At 34.0% G+C, this 14,363-nt stretch overlaps 1 protein-coding gene across 1 annotated transcript; it reads left to right on the top strand.

Annotated features, from left to right (window-relative positions):
- Window positions 1-20: 20 nt before the first annotated feature.
- LOC135683585 (merlin) lies at window positions 21-13,083 on the top strand. Its single transcript, XM_089109353.1, has 17 exons — window positions 21-952; window positions 3,162-3,290; window positions 4,846-5,055; window positions 5,309-5,377; window positions 5,762-5,844; window positions 6,680-6,755; window positions 7,210-7,344; window positions 7,964-8,038; window positions 8,882-8,995; window positions 9,355-9,477; window positions 9,632-9,763; window positions 10,454-10,539; window positions 11,523-11,625; window positions 11,800-11,882; window positions 12,151-12,217; window positions 12,429-12,521; window positions 12,658-13,083. The coding sequence occupies exons 1-17, from the start codon at window positions 878-880 to the stop codon at window positions 12,706-12,708; spliced, it is 1,704 nt and encodes a 567-aa protein (XP_088965479.1). The 5' UTR covers window positions 21-877; the 3' UTR covers window positions 12,709-13,083.
- The last annotated feature ends 1,280 nt before the right edge of the window (window positions 13,084-14,363 follow it).

Raw genomic sequence — 14,363 nt, 5'->3', positions numbered from 1 at the left:
GCTACGGAAGTATCAAAAGACAAATTTCTAGATTGATATAGATATATATTCAAATTTGTTAAATTTGAATATTCAGAAAAAAAATGAACTTTGAAAATAAAGGAAAAGTTGAGGACAAAAATATAAAAAACTCTAGCGGAAAAATTAACAATTTTCAAAAGAAATTGAACCAAGAGTGATCCCAAGCAGCCCATTGAATTTTTAATGTCTTAATTAGGACCTAAACCTGCCTGACCGGAAGGTGATTCATGTTTGACCTATTTCTATATTTTGTCGACCCTTGGGTATACCTTGAGGTATCATCAATGAGGTATACGTTATAGTTAAAATTATGCAAATTTGGCTCGTAATTCTTGAAGTTTTTCTGTGGTTCATTCAAGCCAACGATTTTCTGACAAGTTAAAAACTTGAATGGGCTTTCGAAGAGTTATACTTTTGTCTAATTTCCGACGAAAGCCCGAATATTCAGACAAAAATGCAATTAAGGCCCGAGCCTCCCCCTCCCATGACATATAATTTAATTATGTTTGTAGTTCTCCTTAAACGATCTACTTGTATATAATTGCATAAGATTTTGATATGAAATAAATTTAGCTTTCAAGGTTAACACTGTCACAGTTCTACTCTCATTTGCACAATCTGTCATTTAATCATGATTTAATAGGATGTCGAGCATCTTTTCAAAATAGAGCAGTGGTTTGTAGACGAGATTGCAATCCAACTCAATCCTCCCTTATTGTGCCATATATAAACAAACTTTTCATAATGTTGTTGTGGTGGTAGTGACAAGAAGGAAGGAAAATGCAGTTGGTTACCACATAGGGCGTTGGGATAAGAACTAAACCATCATTTGATCCAAGTAAAGCCCCCTCAAAGAATGGCTAATTCGAAGAAAAAGCTCGCCAAGATATGCGTTTCAACAATGGAGGCTGATTTAGAGTTTCCAGTTCACGTATGTTATGCTTAAGTTTATGTTATGTTTTTCACAAAAACGTGTAGTGGAAGTTTTATTGAGTTTTTTCCCCGGTAAACTCTCCATGCGTGTTGTTGCATTTATTATTTTGATAAATAACTTGATGAGTCAATTCAGTAAGGGTGATTATTACTGAAACAAAAAGATAAAATATAGTAATTATCACATCATAACACTAAATCAGGTTGGGATGTCAAGCTCCTTCATCGAAGACATCATGTTTTAAATTTCGTTGCCAGTATGCAAAAGTTGAAAAATTTTTATTCTGTATAAAATATGGTTTACATCAAGCTATATATGATCTGGTTGCTTGAGAGCTAAAGACATCTTAATGAATGCATTTCTGATACATTGATCAATTTTTGGATCAAAGGTCATACTGTGATTTTGCTTTGAGTTATGGTAATACCCTTATTGGACCATCTGCCACTTAACACGATCAGGGACGCCTGCACAAGATTAGGGCAGGAGGGGCAGTTTTGGTGCTGAGGGCAAATCATAGAATTTTGCTACTAATATGATCAAGTATTCCTGGTTGGGTCAGGGGGGGATCAAGGGTGGGGTAACATAATAACAAATTAACATGGATGTGTGCTGCCCATACAGCTGGGTTTTTTACCATCAATGATTCCAAGATGAAATAAAGAACTTAAGTTACAAGAAACAAGAAAAAATTAAGAAGTTCGTTATTTTATCTTGATATTTCTAAACATAGAGAAAATGTTGATCAAATTATCTATACATAGGAATGGGTATCCAATGGCCTTGTAACTTTTTACAATATTTTGATTTATAAAACTTATAGCTGTTATAAATGGACTGGTTGTAAAATGTTGATTGCCTGCTAAGATTTAATACCGATTTATCCTCCTTAGGTTCGTGGAGTACTTCTGAGGAAACTAGTCTTTTGTTTATCTAGTATTATCTTTGCTGCTCTCCCTCTTGTGGCCCACCTTGTCACAGGCAAACTTTTCAACCTTTGTGTTTTTTGCTGGTGTTATAATCTTTCTAATCATTTCTAACAGAAATTAACATAACAAGAGTGGTCAAAGTGGTCATCAATTATCGATGAGATTCTATAATATTTTCTTATATTTCAGGGCACTTCTTGCCCCCTCTGCCCCTTTACAAAGAGCAGCTGCCCCTCCAGCCCTGCCCCCAGTGTAGGCCCCCCTCAACATGATGGGCTTATAGGAGACGTTTGTCCTACCTCCACATAAATTATCAAATCAAAAAACCCAATGATACAAAAAAATTAATTCCTATGCAAGAGGTACCCAGCCTTTCATAGGGTTTTCCTAATCCATCACAGAAGACTATTACTAGAATACGTACATCACTTTGTTGTAGTTTAACTTGTGTAAAGCAACCTTTCTTGTCTAGAAAATCCCTATAAGCCTTTCTTTTTGAAACTCAATGTAAAATCCTTTAGCATGTAAAACCTTATATCTCAACTTTCATATTGATAAACAAGGCATGTCTTTTTGTAATGTCAAGGAATGACCAGGAACTACTAAAATTGTTCTAAATGTGTCAGTTCAGACAGAACTTGATTGACAGGATCTTCTTTTTGGATTATGCAATACTGGGAACTTTGGCATAGTTGCAATATTATTCCCTTACTTGACTGGAAGGAAAGATAATAAACCAATAAAGATGCAAAAAATGCAATAATAATTAACATATATTATTTCTTTACATTGCTGTGTGTCATTTTATTCCGTTACCATACAATATCCTTCATCTTAAGGGTATCCCAAAGTCTTGGTGCAGGTCCAAAATGGTGAACTGAGTCATTTAGAAATAATCATTAGCATCTTTCTCCTGATTGCAGCCTGAATTTCAGCCCTGATTACAGGCCTAATTACAGCCTTCTTGATTACAGCCCTGATGACAACCCTGATGACAACCCTGATTAGTATCAAAATATGTACAATGATACAATACTCAAATTGTACGCTGATTCAAAAGTGATACCATGAAAGATTAATTTCTCTACTCAATTATTTCAAACCTTAAAACTTACCTGATGATCATGATTCTAAATAAGAAAATTTTAAGTTCATATTTACCTTCAGGTAAAACCTACATTAACAAATTGTATTTTATTACTGTATATAAAGTAGTTTCAAAATTATGATATTCTGATGATAAGGATGGTAATGATAGGACCCTTGTCTAATTCTAGTCTAAGATTACTGGAAGAATACTGTTTGAATTAGTCTGCAAAACAATTGGGTTAAGAGAGTCATGGTACTTTGGCCTTCAGTATAAAGACTGCGATAGCATATTTTGGTGGCTAAGAATGGATGAAAAGGTATGTTTCATTAGATATTTTAATTATTCAAAAATCATCAGTCATATGGTTTTTCCCTTCAAAGTTGAAATGTTGAAACCCAGGAACTTGTTTAGAGCTCCCTGTTCAGCGGACGTTTTTAAAATTACCCTTTCTGATGGGCATTAGTTTTTGTTAATAGAAAATGACTTGAGTTGATTTTTTTGCTGGAAAGCAATAAAAAACCCAATGAAGGCAAGATAAATGAAAATAGGCCTGATACTTTTAAATCAAACAGGATTTTTGGAATTCTTTGATTTTCCAGGGTAAACTGCAACCTATTTCCAATTGTAATCAAGACCAACCTAAATCAAGAGCAAATTGGGAGCACAAACTTTTAGGTCTCTGGTCTTGCCACTACTGGTGTAACCTATTAGGGGAGAGATTAAGCTGTCTGGCATTCTCAAAACTGGCTGAAAATTGTTCATTATCTATGAAATTGTTTTGGTTGGTAATAAATCACCATAGAAAGTGAACTATTTTTAAATGAGAGAGCTAAAGTATTGTTTCATTTTCCAATGTCACTTTCCACTTGGGGGATGTAATTGTTTGAGTATTTGAGTATGAAGTTCTTTTGCAAATGCAATTTGTGCTTAAAAGGCTCACCCAACAAGCACAATAGAATATTTTTAACATAATGTCATGAAAAATCATGCAATAACTAATTCTATAGAAACTTTGTCACTGCACATTTTTATGAATTAAAATGGTTAATTGGCATTGCCCTTGAGAAAGGTTTGTTAGGCATGCCCTTTATTTCCCATCAGGTTAATTCAGGTTATCAATTTTTTTACCATTGTCCATAGTTTTTTGTTTGAATATGTCAAATTTGTTTGAATTTTTGTTTTTATGTTTGCCTAAAATACCTAAAGTTTGTCTGCGATGACTATCCTGCACATTTGTACTTTTTGTAATTCCAAAAAATAGACTTTAAAATTAGGTTAGCACACTACAAAGGTGGAGTTTGCATTTCTATAGGAGACAGGGGGTGGTAAAAAATTCTGCTTGCTAAATCAGAAAATTGTTACCCAAAAAACAATTAAGAATATGATCAAACAAACATAATGAAATTCCAAAACTATGGATATGCATATTAAGGATTTATAACAAAGTCTGTTACTGACTGTTTTTGTCACACCCACAAATTGTAATGTGTGAGGCATTCAACAACCCAAATAGCAAGGTCAGGTTTATACCAAAAAAATTTCCAAAAACATGATGTGCAACATTTAGAAATAGTAAGAAAAAGACGAAAAGATGCTTGAAAAAGATGAAGAAAGAACTTGTGTAATAAAGAAAATTGTAATCAAAACTGACATATTCAACACTGAAAATAAATTTCACAAGAACAGGCTGTCCCTGTCATTTCTATTTCATTCTTTTTAATGAATGTGCATTTGACATATCCACAAATTGCAAGCATACTTATGGTAACCAGTGAATCCTCATTAGAAGACAATTGTTTACACTTATGCTCCTGTTGTGTGTCCGTTTATCTTGGTATATTTAGTGGGGTGTTTTCTTGTTTCTTTTATAGGTGGTAGATCAAATATCAGACAAAAATGGCAACCTCAGAAGACTAAATCTTTTGGTTCAATATTTCCCAGAAGATATCGAGGAAGATCTAATTCAAGAGATTACGAAACATCTATTTTTCTTGCAAATTAAGGAGGCAGTATTAAATGAGGATATATACTGTCCTGCGGAGGCTTCAGTCCTTCTTGCATCATATGCACTCCAAGCAAAAGTAAGCTGGCCCTTTACTTTAATAATGCTCTGCGGCAAAATAGTGTGTTGTTAGATTTATTTTATTTCATTCGCTAGAAATTTGACTTTTTTAATCTATAGCAATTTATGTCTTCTGATTTAAATTTACAGCTTTTTTTAGTTGAGGATTGGCAAATTTATAGCAGGATGATTCTCTCATTTGGCCTGGTATAATCATGAATCACTCGAATGCTGGTACCCTTTTCTAAGAAACCGTTAACTATTTTTTGCAGTATGGAGATTGTGAAGAGAAGATGAGCCAGCCCGGCTGTTTAGCAGATGAGCAATTGCTTCCAGTGCGGGTAAGGCAATTAAGAAATCAATTTTTATTTAGGCTTTAGATTTCTTCAAGAATGTTCTTCATTGTCGATAGTTTATGATGAAGCGAAAACAGTTAAATAATCGTAGCTTTTAGTTTTAAATGTAAACGTCATAAAAAGATACACAGAATAGGCAGGATAGGCTATGACGTAAAAGTAATACACAGGAACAAAGTAAAACGAGAACAAAAATCCAATACATTGTCGAATAGAATTTTAAAAACAAATTAAATGTAAAGCTGATATCTCATCACGGAGTATAGCAAATGATTTTATATTTGATATTATTTTGATCATCTCTTTGAAACGGTGCCTCATTACTCGGTTATAACTAATCTCTTATCATTATTGTTGTATCATTTTCAGGTAACAAGCCAGTATCAGCTGACTGCCGAAATGTGGGAAGAGAAGATTGTTTCTTGGTATGCAACACAACTTGGAATGTGCAGGTAACAAAAACTTTGTTGACACATGCTGAACATAAACCAACATATGTTTCTTGATGTTTAAGAACATTCACGATCACCATTAAGCTTAGTTAAAACGGCTGACCATTTATTTCCTACAAATGGCTGTTTCCTTCTCAATTTCTTTCACATTTATGTTCTGAATCGTGTCAGACGAGGAAGCTCTACGCGTAAAAGCTGACTTTTCAAATTTAAAAGCAAATGTCTAAAAATAAAAAACAGTATTCAAAAGCTTTAAACCAAGTCAATTACGCTAGTAGCAAAGTCTGCAAAATCCTCGCCAAGCGTTTCAGTAGCTAGTTTTTCAAGGATTCAAGCATTTTAGCACTTTAGTACCTATTTCATCGGGAATGTCTAAAGAACGTGAAGGACTCTTTATAAAAGCTTATGTAAAAACGGGCGGAAATGGAGAAACATCCCTAGCTGGGATATATGAGCGAAGCTAGCAGAAAATCTTTGCGACCACGTCCTTACGATCATCTTAAAATATATTTCAGAATATTTATTGCAGTCATCTAAAACATTTACTTTCTTAGGGTCGACTTCCTTTTTAGTTAAGCTGAACTTATATCTTGGAAATCCTGACTGTATGGAAAGGCGAATCATTTCATGTAAACAAATCAATACCTTTTTTGGATTAAGCAAATGTATTCATGTGTTTGAGTGACAACCATAGAGTGACCAAGTTTGAATTCAGATAAAGATAGACATCTCAAAGTGCTTTTCCTCTAGCTGCTGCTGCCATATAAAGTTAGTTACTGTTGACTAATCGGGGTTTAAAAAGTTCAGAGGATTCACGTTTAGCTTCTATTAACAGGTGTGAAGCAGAAACAGAATATCTGAAAATCGCCCAAGACCTAGAAATGTTTGCGATTAGCTATTACCCCATTAAGGTTTGAAGTATATTTTTTGCTTCTCTAAAAAGTTTGAATTTTCTCGTTAAACATTAAATTGAATTTTCTCGAATGACAACTAATTTTTGCTTTTGCTTTTACCAAGTGAAAGTAAATACCGTAACTTGTGATGTACATCTCGGATCAGTTAACTGGTGTCTCTAACGACTGTCTTGCATCGTCATGCATATAAAAATCTGCAATCTTCAAGAACTCATTTAATGAAACTGGCTGATTAATGACGCAGAGATTAGTTTACATTTTAACATGCGATTCCTCATTTTAAGACAGCTTTTTATCTGTTGTTTTAAATGCACCACCGAATAAAATAGCTAAAAAGCTTCCCTGAATCCCTTAACCAGGGTAGTTTTTGCAGACCACAAGAGGAAAACGATCCTTTTCTAAATGATGCTAAAACACTGAAAAGTTTATTTGCAACATAATTTATTTGTAGAATCGGAACCAGACTGATTTGTGGATTGGCATCCATCCGTCTGGCATAAGCGTCTACAGCCAAGACAACAAACTCACCCCAGTTGTTTCATTTGTGTGGAGCGAGATGAAAGACATTTCCTTCAAAAATAAAAAGGTAATACATATTTTGAAAACCATCAAGATCTATCAGAAGTATTAAATGCTTTTTATTGTCAAAATTCCACAAGATAAGTTGGGATCTGTGCCAGTGGCGTTTAATTTGTCTGTAGTTGCACCAAACAAACAATGTTGTTTTGTATTGTACAAAGTGTTATAAATATCACATGATATTACATATTTGTAATTTAATGACTTTTTTGCATCGTCATGTTTAATTGTCTTGGACTTATTAACCTAACTCAAAGACATTCAGTTTCTACTTTCACCTTTTTTCAAAAGTATATATTAGTTTGGTAATAAATAGTGATAATTTTTTTATTGCAATTACAGTTTCGCATTGTCCCAGAAGACAGATTTGCACATCCTTTTATATTTTACTCAGACAATCCTGAACAAAACCAAACAAACAATGTTGTTTTTGTATTGTACAAAGTGTTATAAATATCACATGATATTACATATTTGTAATTTAATGACTTTTTTGCATCGTCATGTTTAATTGTCTTGGACTTATTAACCTAACTCAAAGACATTCAGTTTCTACTTTCACCTTTTTTCAAAAGTATATATTAGTTTGGTAATAAATAGTGATAATTTTTTTATTGCAATTACAGTTTCGCATTGTCCCAGAAGACAGATTTGCACATCCTTTTATATTTTACTCAGACAATCCTGAAGTGAATCGTCAGGTATGTTACTTGCCAGCAACATCACTTTGACAGCATATTTGACTGAAATATTTGGCAATTTTTATGTCATGATATGTGATACTGCTATGTTTTTGGTTTGTGGCAGTGTTACCAGGAATCTAAATCTTTTCAAACAATTCCAGGAGGTCCGTTTTGTTATATATACTCGATTGGTAAAAATTCGAATTATGCAGTTGCTGTAGCTTGAAAAACTTTGCCTTTCGAGTAGGAATAGAAACACAAACTTTTTTAGTGTGATGTAAGAACTTTAACTTGGTAGGGGGTTTTTAATTGCCATGTCATTTTTGTAACCTTTTCGAAGCCAAAGTTATCTGTTCTAATCTAATCAGTAATTTTCTGTTCATAATACCAACAATTGTAGTTTGTCTTCAAATTATACAATTTTTGAGAAAATATTGTAGATTTTCGAATAAATTGGATGAGAAAAAGGAATATCACTGTATTAGAGGGTCAAAAATGCAAGGAGCCGTCACTTGTTGCTTAAGATTGAAAGTGAGAAAAAGTAGATTGAGAAGATAAGAAATTGATACAGCAGATGTGTTAGCTAATGTTCAAAGAGATGTGTTATGTTTCCTTAAAACATGGCTTAGCAGAACGAGACATGAAAAACAACGCGTCTGATTTTCAGAACACTCAACTTCGAAGAAATAATAAACTGTCATAAACAACTATGCACGAGCATAAGTCCCCTTGGGGTTACTCTATTTAAATGGTTAACAATAACACAATCATCTCAAGATGTGAAGTTAATATCTACTTTTTGGTACTGTAGTCATTCACAGTAGAAAGCTATTAATGGTTCATATTTGTTTTTTGTTTTAGATATTGGACTTGTCAATTACGAACCACAGTCTTTATTTACGAAGGCGAAGGCCTGATACGATGGAAGTACAGCAAATGAAAGCACAAGCAAAAGAAGAAAAATTGCGACGAGAGGTAAATTAGATGTTGCAATAAAGGAAAACGGTGTATAGGCAGCTCTAGAAAGAATGCTTAAGGCTTTTAATTTAGGATTTGGAATGGTTTATCATCAGAAATATCTGTATTTTCGTATTCAAATTGATGTTGATTATTATGGCATAGTAATTTTCCACATCTTTGCAATGTAAGGAAAAATGTCTTGCCATTATTTTAGAGTCACAAGCTTTTTCAATGTAAAGTAAATTATATTTTAATGTAATTTTGTGTTGTGGTTAAATTCTGTTTGATTTTTATGTTTTAGATTAACGTTCTCTTAATTTTTGTCCTTTTTGGAGACAACATTTCTTGATTACAATTTTAACAATTTTTTTAAGAACGACAGATTACGTTTCATACGAGAAAGAGAGGCTAGAGAAGCTGCTTGTAGAGAAAATGAGGAACTGAGAAGGAGGCTTGAAGAATATCAAAATGAACTGGATAGTTACAGGGAATCAATGGTAAATAATTCAAACAGTAATTAGAGTTGCCGGGTATCTAATATCTAATATTCAATTGCCTTCAATTTATAACCAGCTCATACTCCATGTAAATAAAAATGTTTGTTTGCTCGTTACGTAAGATTATCATTGGCTTCTGTGGTCTTTTTAAAAGGAGCGATCCGAAGAAACGACAAATTTGCTAGCTGAAAAGGCAAGAATTGCGGAGGAGGAATCTGGTCTACTGTTGAGGAAGGCAGCTGATCTTGAGAAGGAGATTTTCAGATTAAATCTAGCTATGTCAGAGGTATATAAAAGACTATTTATTATTTGTTTTTTAGATGAAAGATGAATGTCAGAAAGCTCCTCTTCTTTGCTATCGACTTAAACTGAGCCGTGCCTCCATATTGCACATAATTTTTCTTCTTCGCTGGAATTCTTTCAGTCATATAAAATTTTGTTAAGACAAGCAGGCTAAAAATGTCTCTTTTTCAATCTAAATAGGCCAAGCCGTTGTGTCGAAATTTGAGCTAGGTCTGCTTTCCCTACCGAACTAAGGCACAACGTCATCGATCCTGCTAGCCGGTTACCAGTGTTTTGTGAACTGCCTTCCTATTATCCCCTGTTTTTGAAAAGCTGCCTATTAAAGTTTTTTCAAATAATAAGCTATCTGTTTTTAAATATGAATATTTTATTGATTAAGATTTACGAAGATTTTACCAATGCAAAGTTATTTTGCGAATGCTAGCAAATGTTCTGTATCTGTCTTAAATTTGAACAAGCATTTTGATACGAGGTCATAAATTTTACAAATGATACTCGATTTCGCATTTTTAATTGCATATTTTATAATTTGTGGTAAATTTATATGATCAATTTCTCCGGAAACATGCTGTACCTGCAGAGGCAAACGCTGTCATAATATGTAGCGCTTGTTGCGTGTTTTTTCGAAGCAAAGCTGTTCATCGTGCAAAAGTATGTTGTTTTGATTTCATAGAAAGAAGTCCAAGGTGCAATGTTGGAAGGGAAAATAAGAGAACATGAAATGATGATACGAACTGTATTGGACCAGTCGGAGCAGAGGCGAGTTCAGCTTCAAACATTAAATTCTCTTTTAGCTTATGTCGAATTCACGAATGCAGTTCTATAAAAGGAAATACATAGAGGAAAGCAGATTTAGAGCATGGCAACTTTCTAAGACATCTTCAAGAAAAAGAAAGTTTCTTTGAAATCTTTATCACGTAAAAATACAGTCTATCTGCAGTAAGAATACTGAAACTGAGAAAACTTCATCTGAAAGCACAGTTGTCAATGTACGATGTCTAGCATTGTCGGGGCCATATAGGCAATTATCACGAGCAAGTACAAACAGCCCTATATCTTGTTGTCGTTTGATTCAACAGATGGTAAGTCCACCCGCCCTGAGATTGCTGAACTATTTGATGAAAGGTCTTGAGAAATTGTATATCTTGGGAAATTGAATAAATTGTATATCTTAGTTCCTTTGCGCTATTTTATTTAGGCCTGAGTTTTTTTAGGCAAACATTATTACCATTTGTTAAGGCAGTTTGCTTTGAATTTTGCCTTTTTTAATGATGGTTGATGAAATTTAATCTCCCTGAGTTGTTATTGTTTGCTATTCGTGATAGTGTGAGAGTCTCTTATGATGTGCTTCATCGCGTTTTTTCTGATCTGTTTATGTGCATTGCAAATGAGGCTTTTGGCATCCTGAGAACTTTGATTTGCAATGTAGATTAAGGGGTGTGTTTTCATTGCATTTTTATTCCCTTTTTTCGCGTGGGGGTATTTGAGGTTTCAGCATAACGTGGGTCTCACTTCATTTGGTGAAGCACTTTTGGTAGGTTTATGGTAGGTTGAGCACTTTGCGATGCACCAACGGCCCAACTCGCTTTCCTTGAAATGAGAACTTAGCCTCACGACTGACTCCCTGATATACCAAAGGCATCTTTGTTTCAGATTTTGTATCCAAGCAAAACTAGTGGATTATTGCTCTTTCTTTACTGCAGAATTTTGTTAATTAACGAAAGAAATTGATTTTGCTCTAGCATGAGAAGTGCTGACATGTTGAAAGACGAGCTTCAAAGAGCGCGACACTCCGAGAGACTCGCCAAAGAGAAACTTGTGCAGCTCATGGCCACACCCAATTTTGTAACTATTTTTTCACTTTCTTTCTTTTTTGTCTTGCTTTATGTGATTTTGTTTGCCACAGTTTATTACGTTAATTCAAAGTGCCAAATTATTCGTTGTTAACAGAATGCTAAAAACTTTTGATTGTGATCCCTGAGTGCCATGACATTGATCGTCACTTCTATTGATTGTTAGATGCCTTCGGTCAGAACAGAGCCAACTGTGAATGGAGCATTAGAAAATGAGCTGCTGCTTTCACGCGAAATGCAAGAAGAAAGGTCAATACAAGTTTCTTTCTATAGTTTGTTTCTGCCAGCAAATCCTGAATATGTCTTCCATTGAAATATTGTCTCCAATAATTCCATTGCCAGGATCCTTGATAATTAAGAAACTACAATGCTGTAAAGAACGGCTTTGGGTAACTTCACAGCCGTCTTGATTTTCTCATTGTATCATTGTAACGTTCCTGCACTGGTTTCTTTCCATTTTATCAATTTATTGTATCTCGTGGACAAGTACTTTATTTTTCAAAATTTTTGCTTACAGGCTAGATTATTTCAAGAAAAGCAGGGAATTACAGAAACAATTGTTAGACTTGAAGTCAGAAATTGAGGTAAATTGAGGGGTTTCACAAGATTTCCTTGTAATTTATGAATTAGCCTAGGTATGGGTTGGTACAACTTAAAATCATTGTATTTCTGCTTCACCTAGATTCAAATTCCTAATGAAAATGTTTGCCCAAATTTCTTTATGTGCACACTTTTTGCTTATACATAAATCTTTTACTTCGTGTTTTTAAGGCCTTGTCTTTCTTTTTCTTGCAGGGGCTAAAAGTTGCTGGAAAGCAAGACCCCCTGGAACTGAGGCATCTTGAAAGCATCGAGAGAGGGGAGAATAAATATGCTACTTTAAGAAAGGTAAAGACTACTTCTCCTTGTTACAAATAAGAATGCATAGAAAATCTTAGATTAATCAGTGCATGTAAAGTGGAATTAATATGCAGCCCCTTAAAATTCTTTAACAGTTATTGTGATTTATTTGTTTATATTTTAGGTAACGGAGGGCAGTGCAAGTGCAAGGGTGGAGTTTTATGAACGGCTGTGATTGAAGAATGTTTGTGTGATGCAGGAAATATCTCCATTTATCAATTATAGACAATAGTTTTAAAAATGCAGGTCTCTTATAATAAAGAATTTTCAAACCCATAAAATGTCTCTCGGAAAGGCTTTAAGAAATTGTGACATCAAAACATTGCGGAAACTTCTCTTCAAAGACCTCTGTTCTCTACAGAGCATCTTTTCTCGTATAGGTAACATCTTTATGCAATGTGTGAATCTGCATCTTCTTTTCTTCTACTATTTCTTCCTCTTCTTCTTTTTCTTTTTCTTCTTCTTCTTCTTCTCCTCCTCATTTTCTTCTTTTTCTTCTCATTTTCTTCTTTTTCTTCTTTTCTTCTTCTCATTTTCTTCTTTTTCTTCTCATTTTCTTCTTTTTCTTCTTTTCTTCTTCTTTTTCTTCTTTTCTTCTTCTCATTTTCTTCTTTTTCTTCTCATTTTCTTCTTTTTCTTCTTTTCTTCTTCTCATTTTCTTCTTTTTCTTCTCATTTTCTTCTTTTTCTTCTTTTCTTCTTCTTTTTCTTCTTCTTCTTCTTCTCCTCCTCATTTTCTTTTTTTTCTTCTCATTTTCTTCTTTTTCTTCTTTTCTTCTTCTCATTTTCTTCTTTTTCTTCTCATTTTCTTCTTTTTCTTCTTTTCTTCTTCTTTTTCTTCTTCTTTTTCTTCTTCTTTTTCTTCTTCTTCTTCTTCTTCTGCAGCTTTTCTTGTCTTTGCATGGGGGCACTGTTCCTCGAGAGTTTCTTCCATTCTTCTCTATCTCCTACTTTGTGTTCATTGATGTTCTGTTCCCGCGTATTTTCTTTCAGTCTGTCTTTCCATCTAATTTTAGGTCGCCCTCTTCTTCTGTGTCCTGGGATTTCCATTGTCATGACTCTTCTTCCCGCATAGTCCTCCTCTCCTCTCGTCACATGACTATACCAATTAGTCTTCTTTCTTGCGTCATTGAATTTTGATCTGCATCTTCTGGCAATATTTTGCGAATTGTGCGGCGTTGAAAATGAAGATAGCTTAGAATGCCAGGTCACGTCTCTACTCAGCAGTTTAAGGCCATGAGAAAATGTTATGGTATTAGGATACTCAATTTAGATTTGGGAACATTTTTGCTTCCTAAGTTTTGTAGCTATAATTTGTAAATATTTGTCAGAAAATTAAAAACGTGGATAGAATGGTATGTTTGCCGGTATAGAATGGTATAGAATGGATTTATAGTATGTTTGCTAATTAGAAAATCTGTTTACCTTTAGTTTAATTTTTGTCAATTAAGCTGGCTGTTATTCGTTTTAAGTGACCGTACGTCTTGTTATTTATACAGTGCTGGTGTGTTGTTTTTAATAATGCAAGGTTAAAGGTTAAAGGTCTGAACACTTGCACTTTTTGTATATCAGGAACTTGTTTACTTTTTCATTCTGGTGATGGGGTTTCTTTGCTTTTTTTTGAAGTAGCCAACATCTCTTTTTAGGAAATATGTCATTGAAAATAGATATCATTGTGAAAATGTTCAGCCTGATTAGCCAATGCCAATATCCCCGAATTCCACATCACGCCCCCTTTCTTCCCATTCCAAGTAAAAGTTTTCTTAGAAATAATTTCTAAGGATTCGTATGAAGTTTATTTCGATTTGTAAAAGAGAATGTAATGTTTTTA

The sequence above is a fragment of the Rhopilema esculentum genome, chromosome 7, assembly GCF_057945365.1.
Source record: "Rhopilema esculentum isolate cy_ngs chromosome 7, ASM5794536v1, whole genome shotgun sequence".
Lineage (NCBI taxonomy): Eukaryota > Metazoa > Cnidaria > Scyphozoa > Rhizostomeae > Rhizostomatidae > Rhopilema > Rhopilema esculentum.
Note: the sequence above shows the minus strand (reverse complement) of the source record. Positions and strands in the feature narration are given on the sequence as shown.

Bases quoted from the DNA above. Each gene is read 5' to 3' on its own strand.
- LOC135683585 (XM_089109353.1), top strand. From the start codon at position 878: ATGGCTAATTCGAAGAAAAAGCTCGCCAAGATATGCGTTTCAACAATG. The intron at 5,845-6,679 runs GTAACAAAAACT...TTCTATTAACAG, and splicing joins ACACAACTTGGAATGTGCAG to GTGTGAAGCAGAAACAGAAT. The intron at 8,039-8,881 runs GTATGTTACTTG...TTTTTGTTTTAG, and splicing joins ATCCTGAAGTGAATCGTCAG to ATATTGGACTTGTCAATTAC.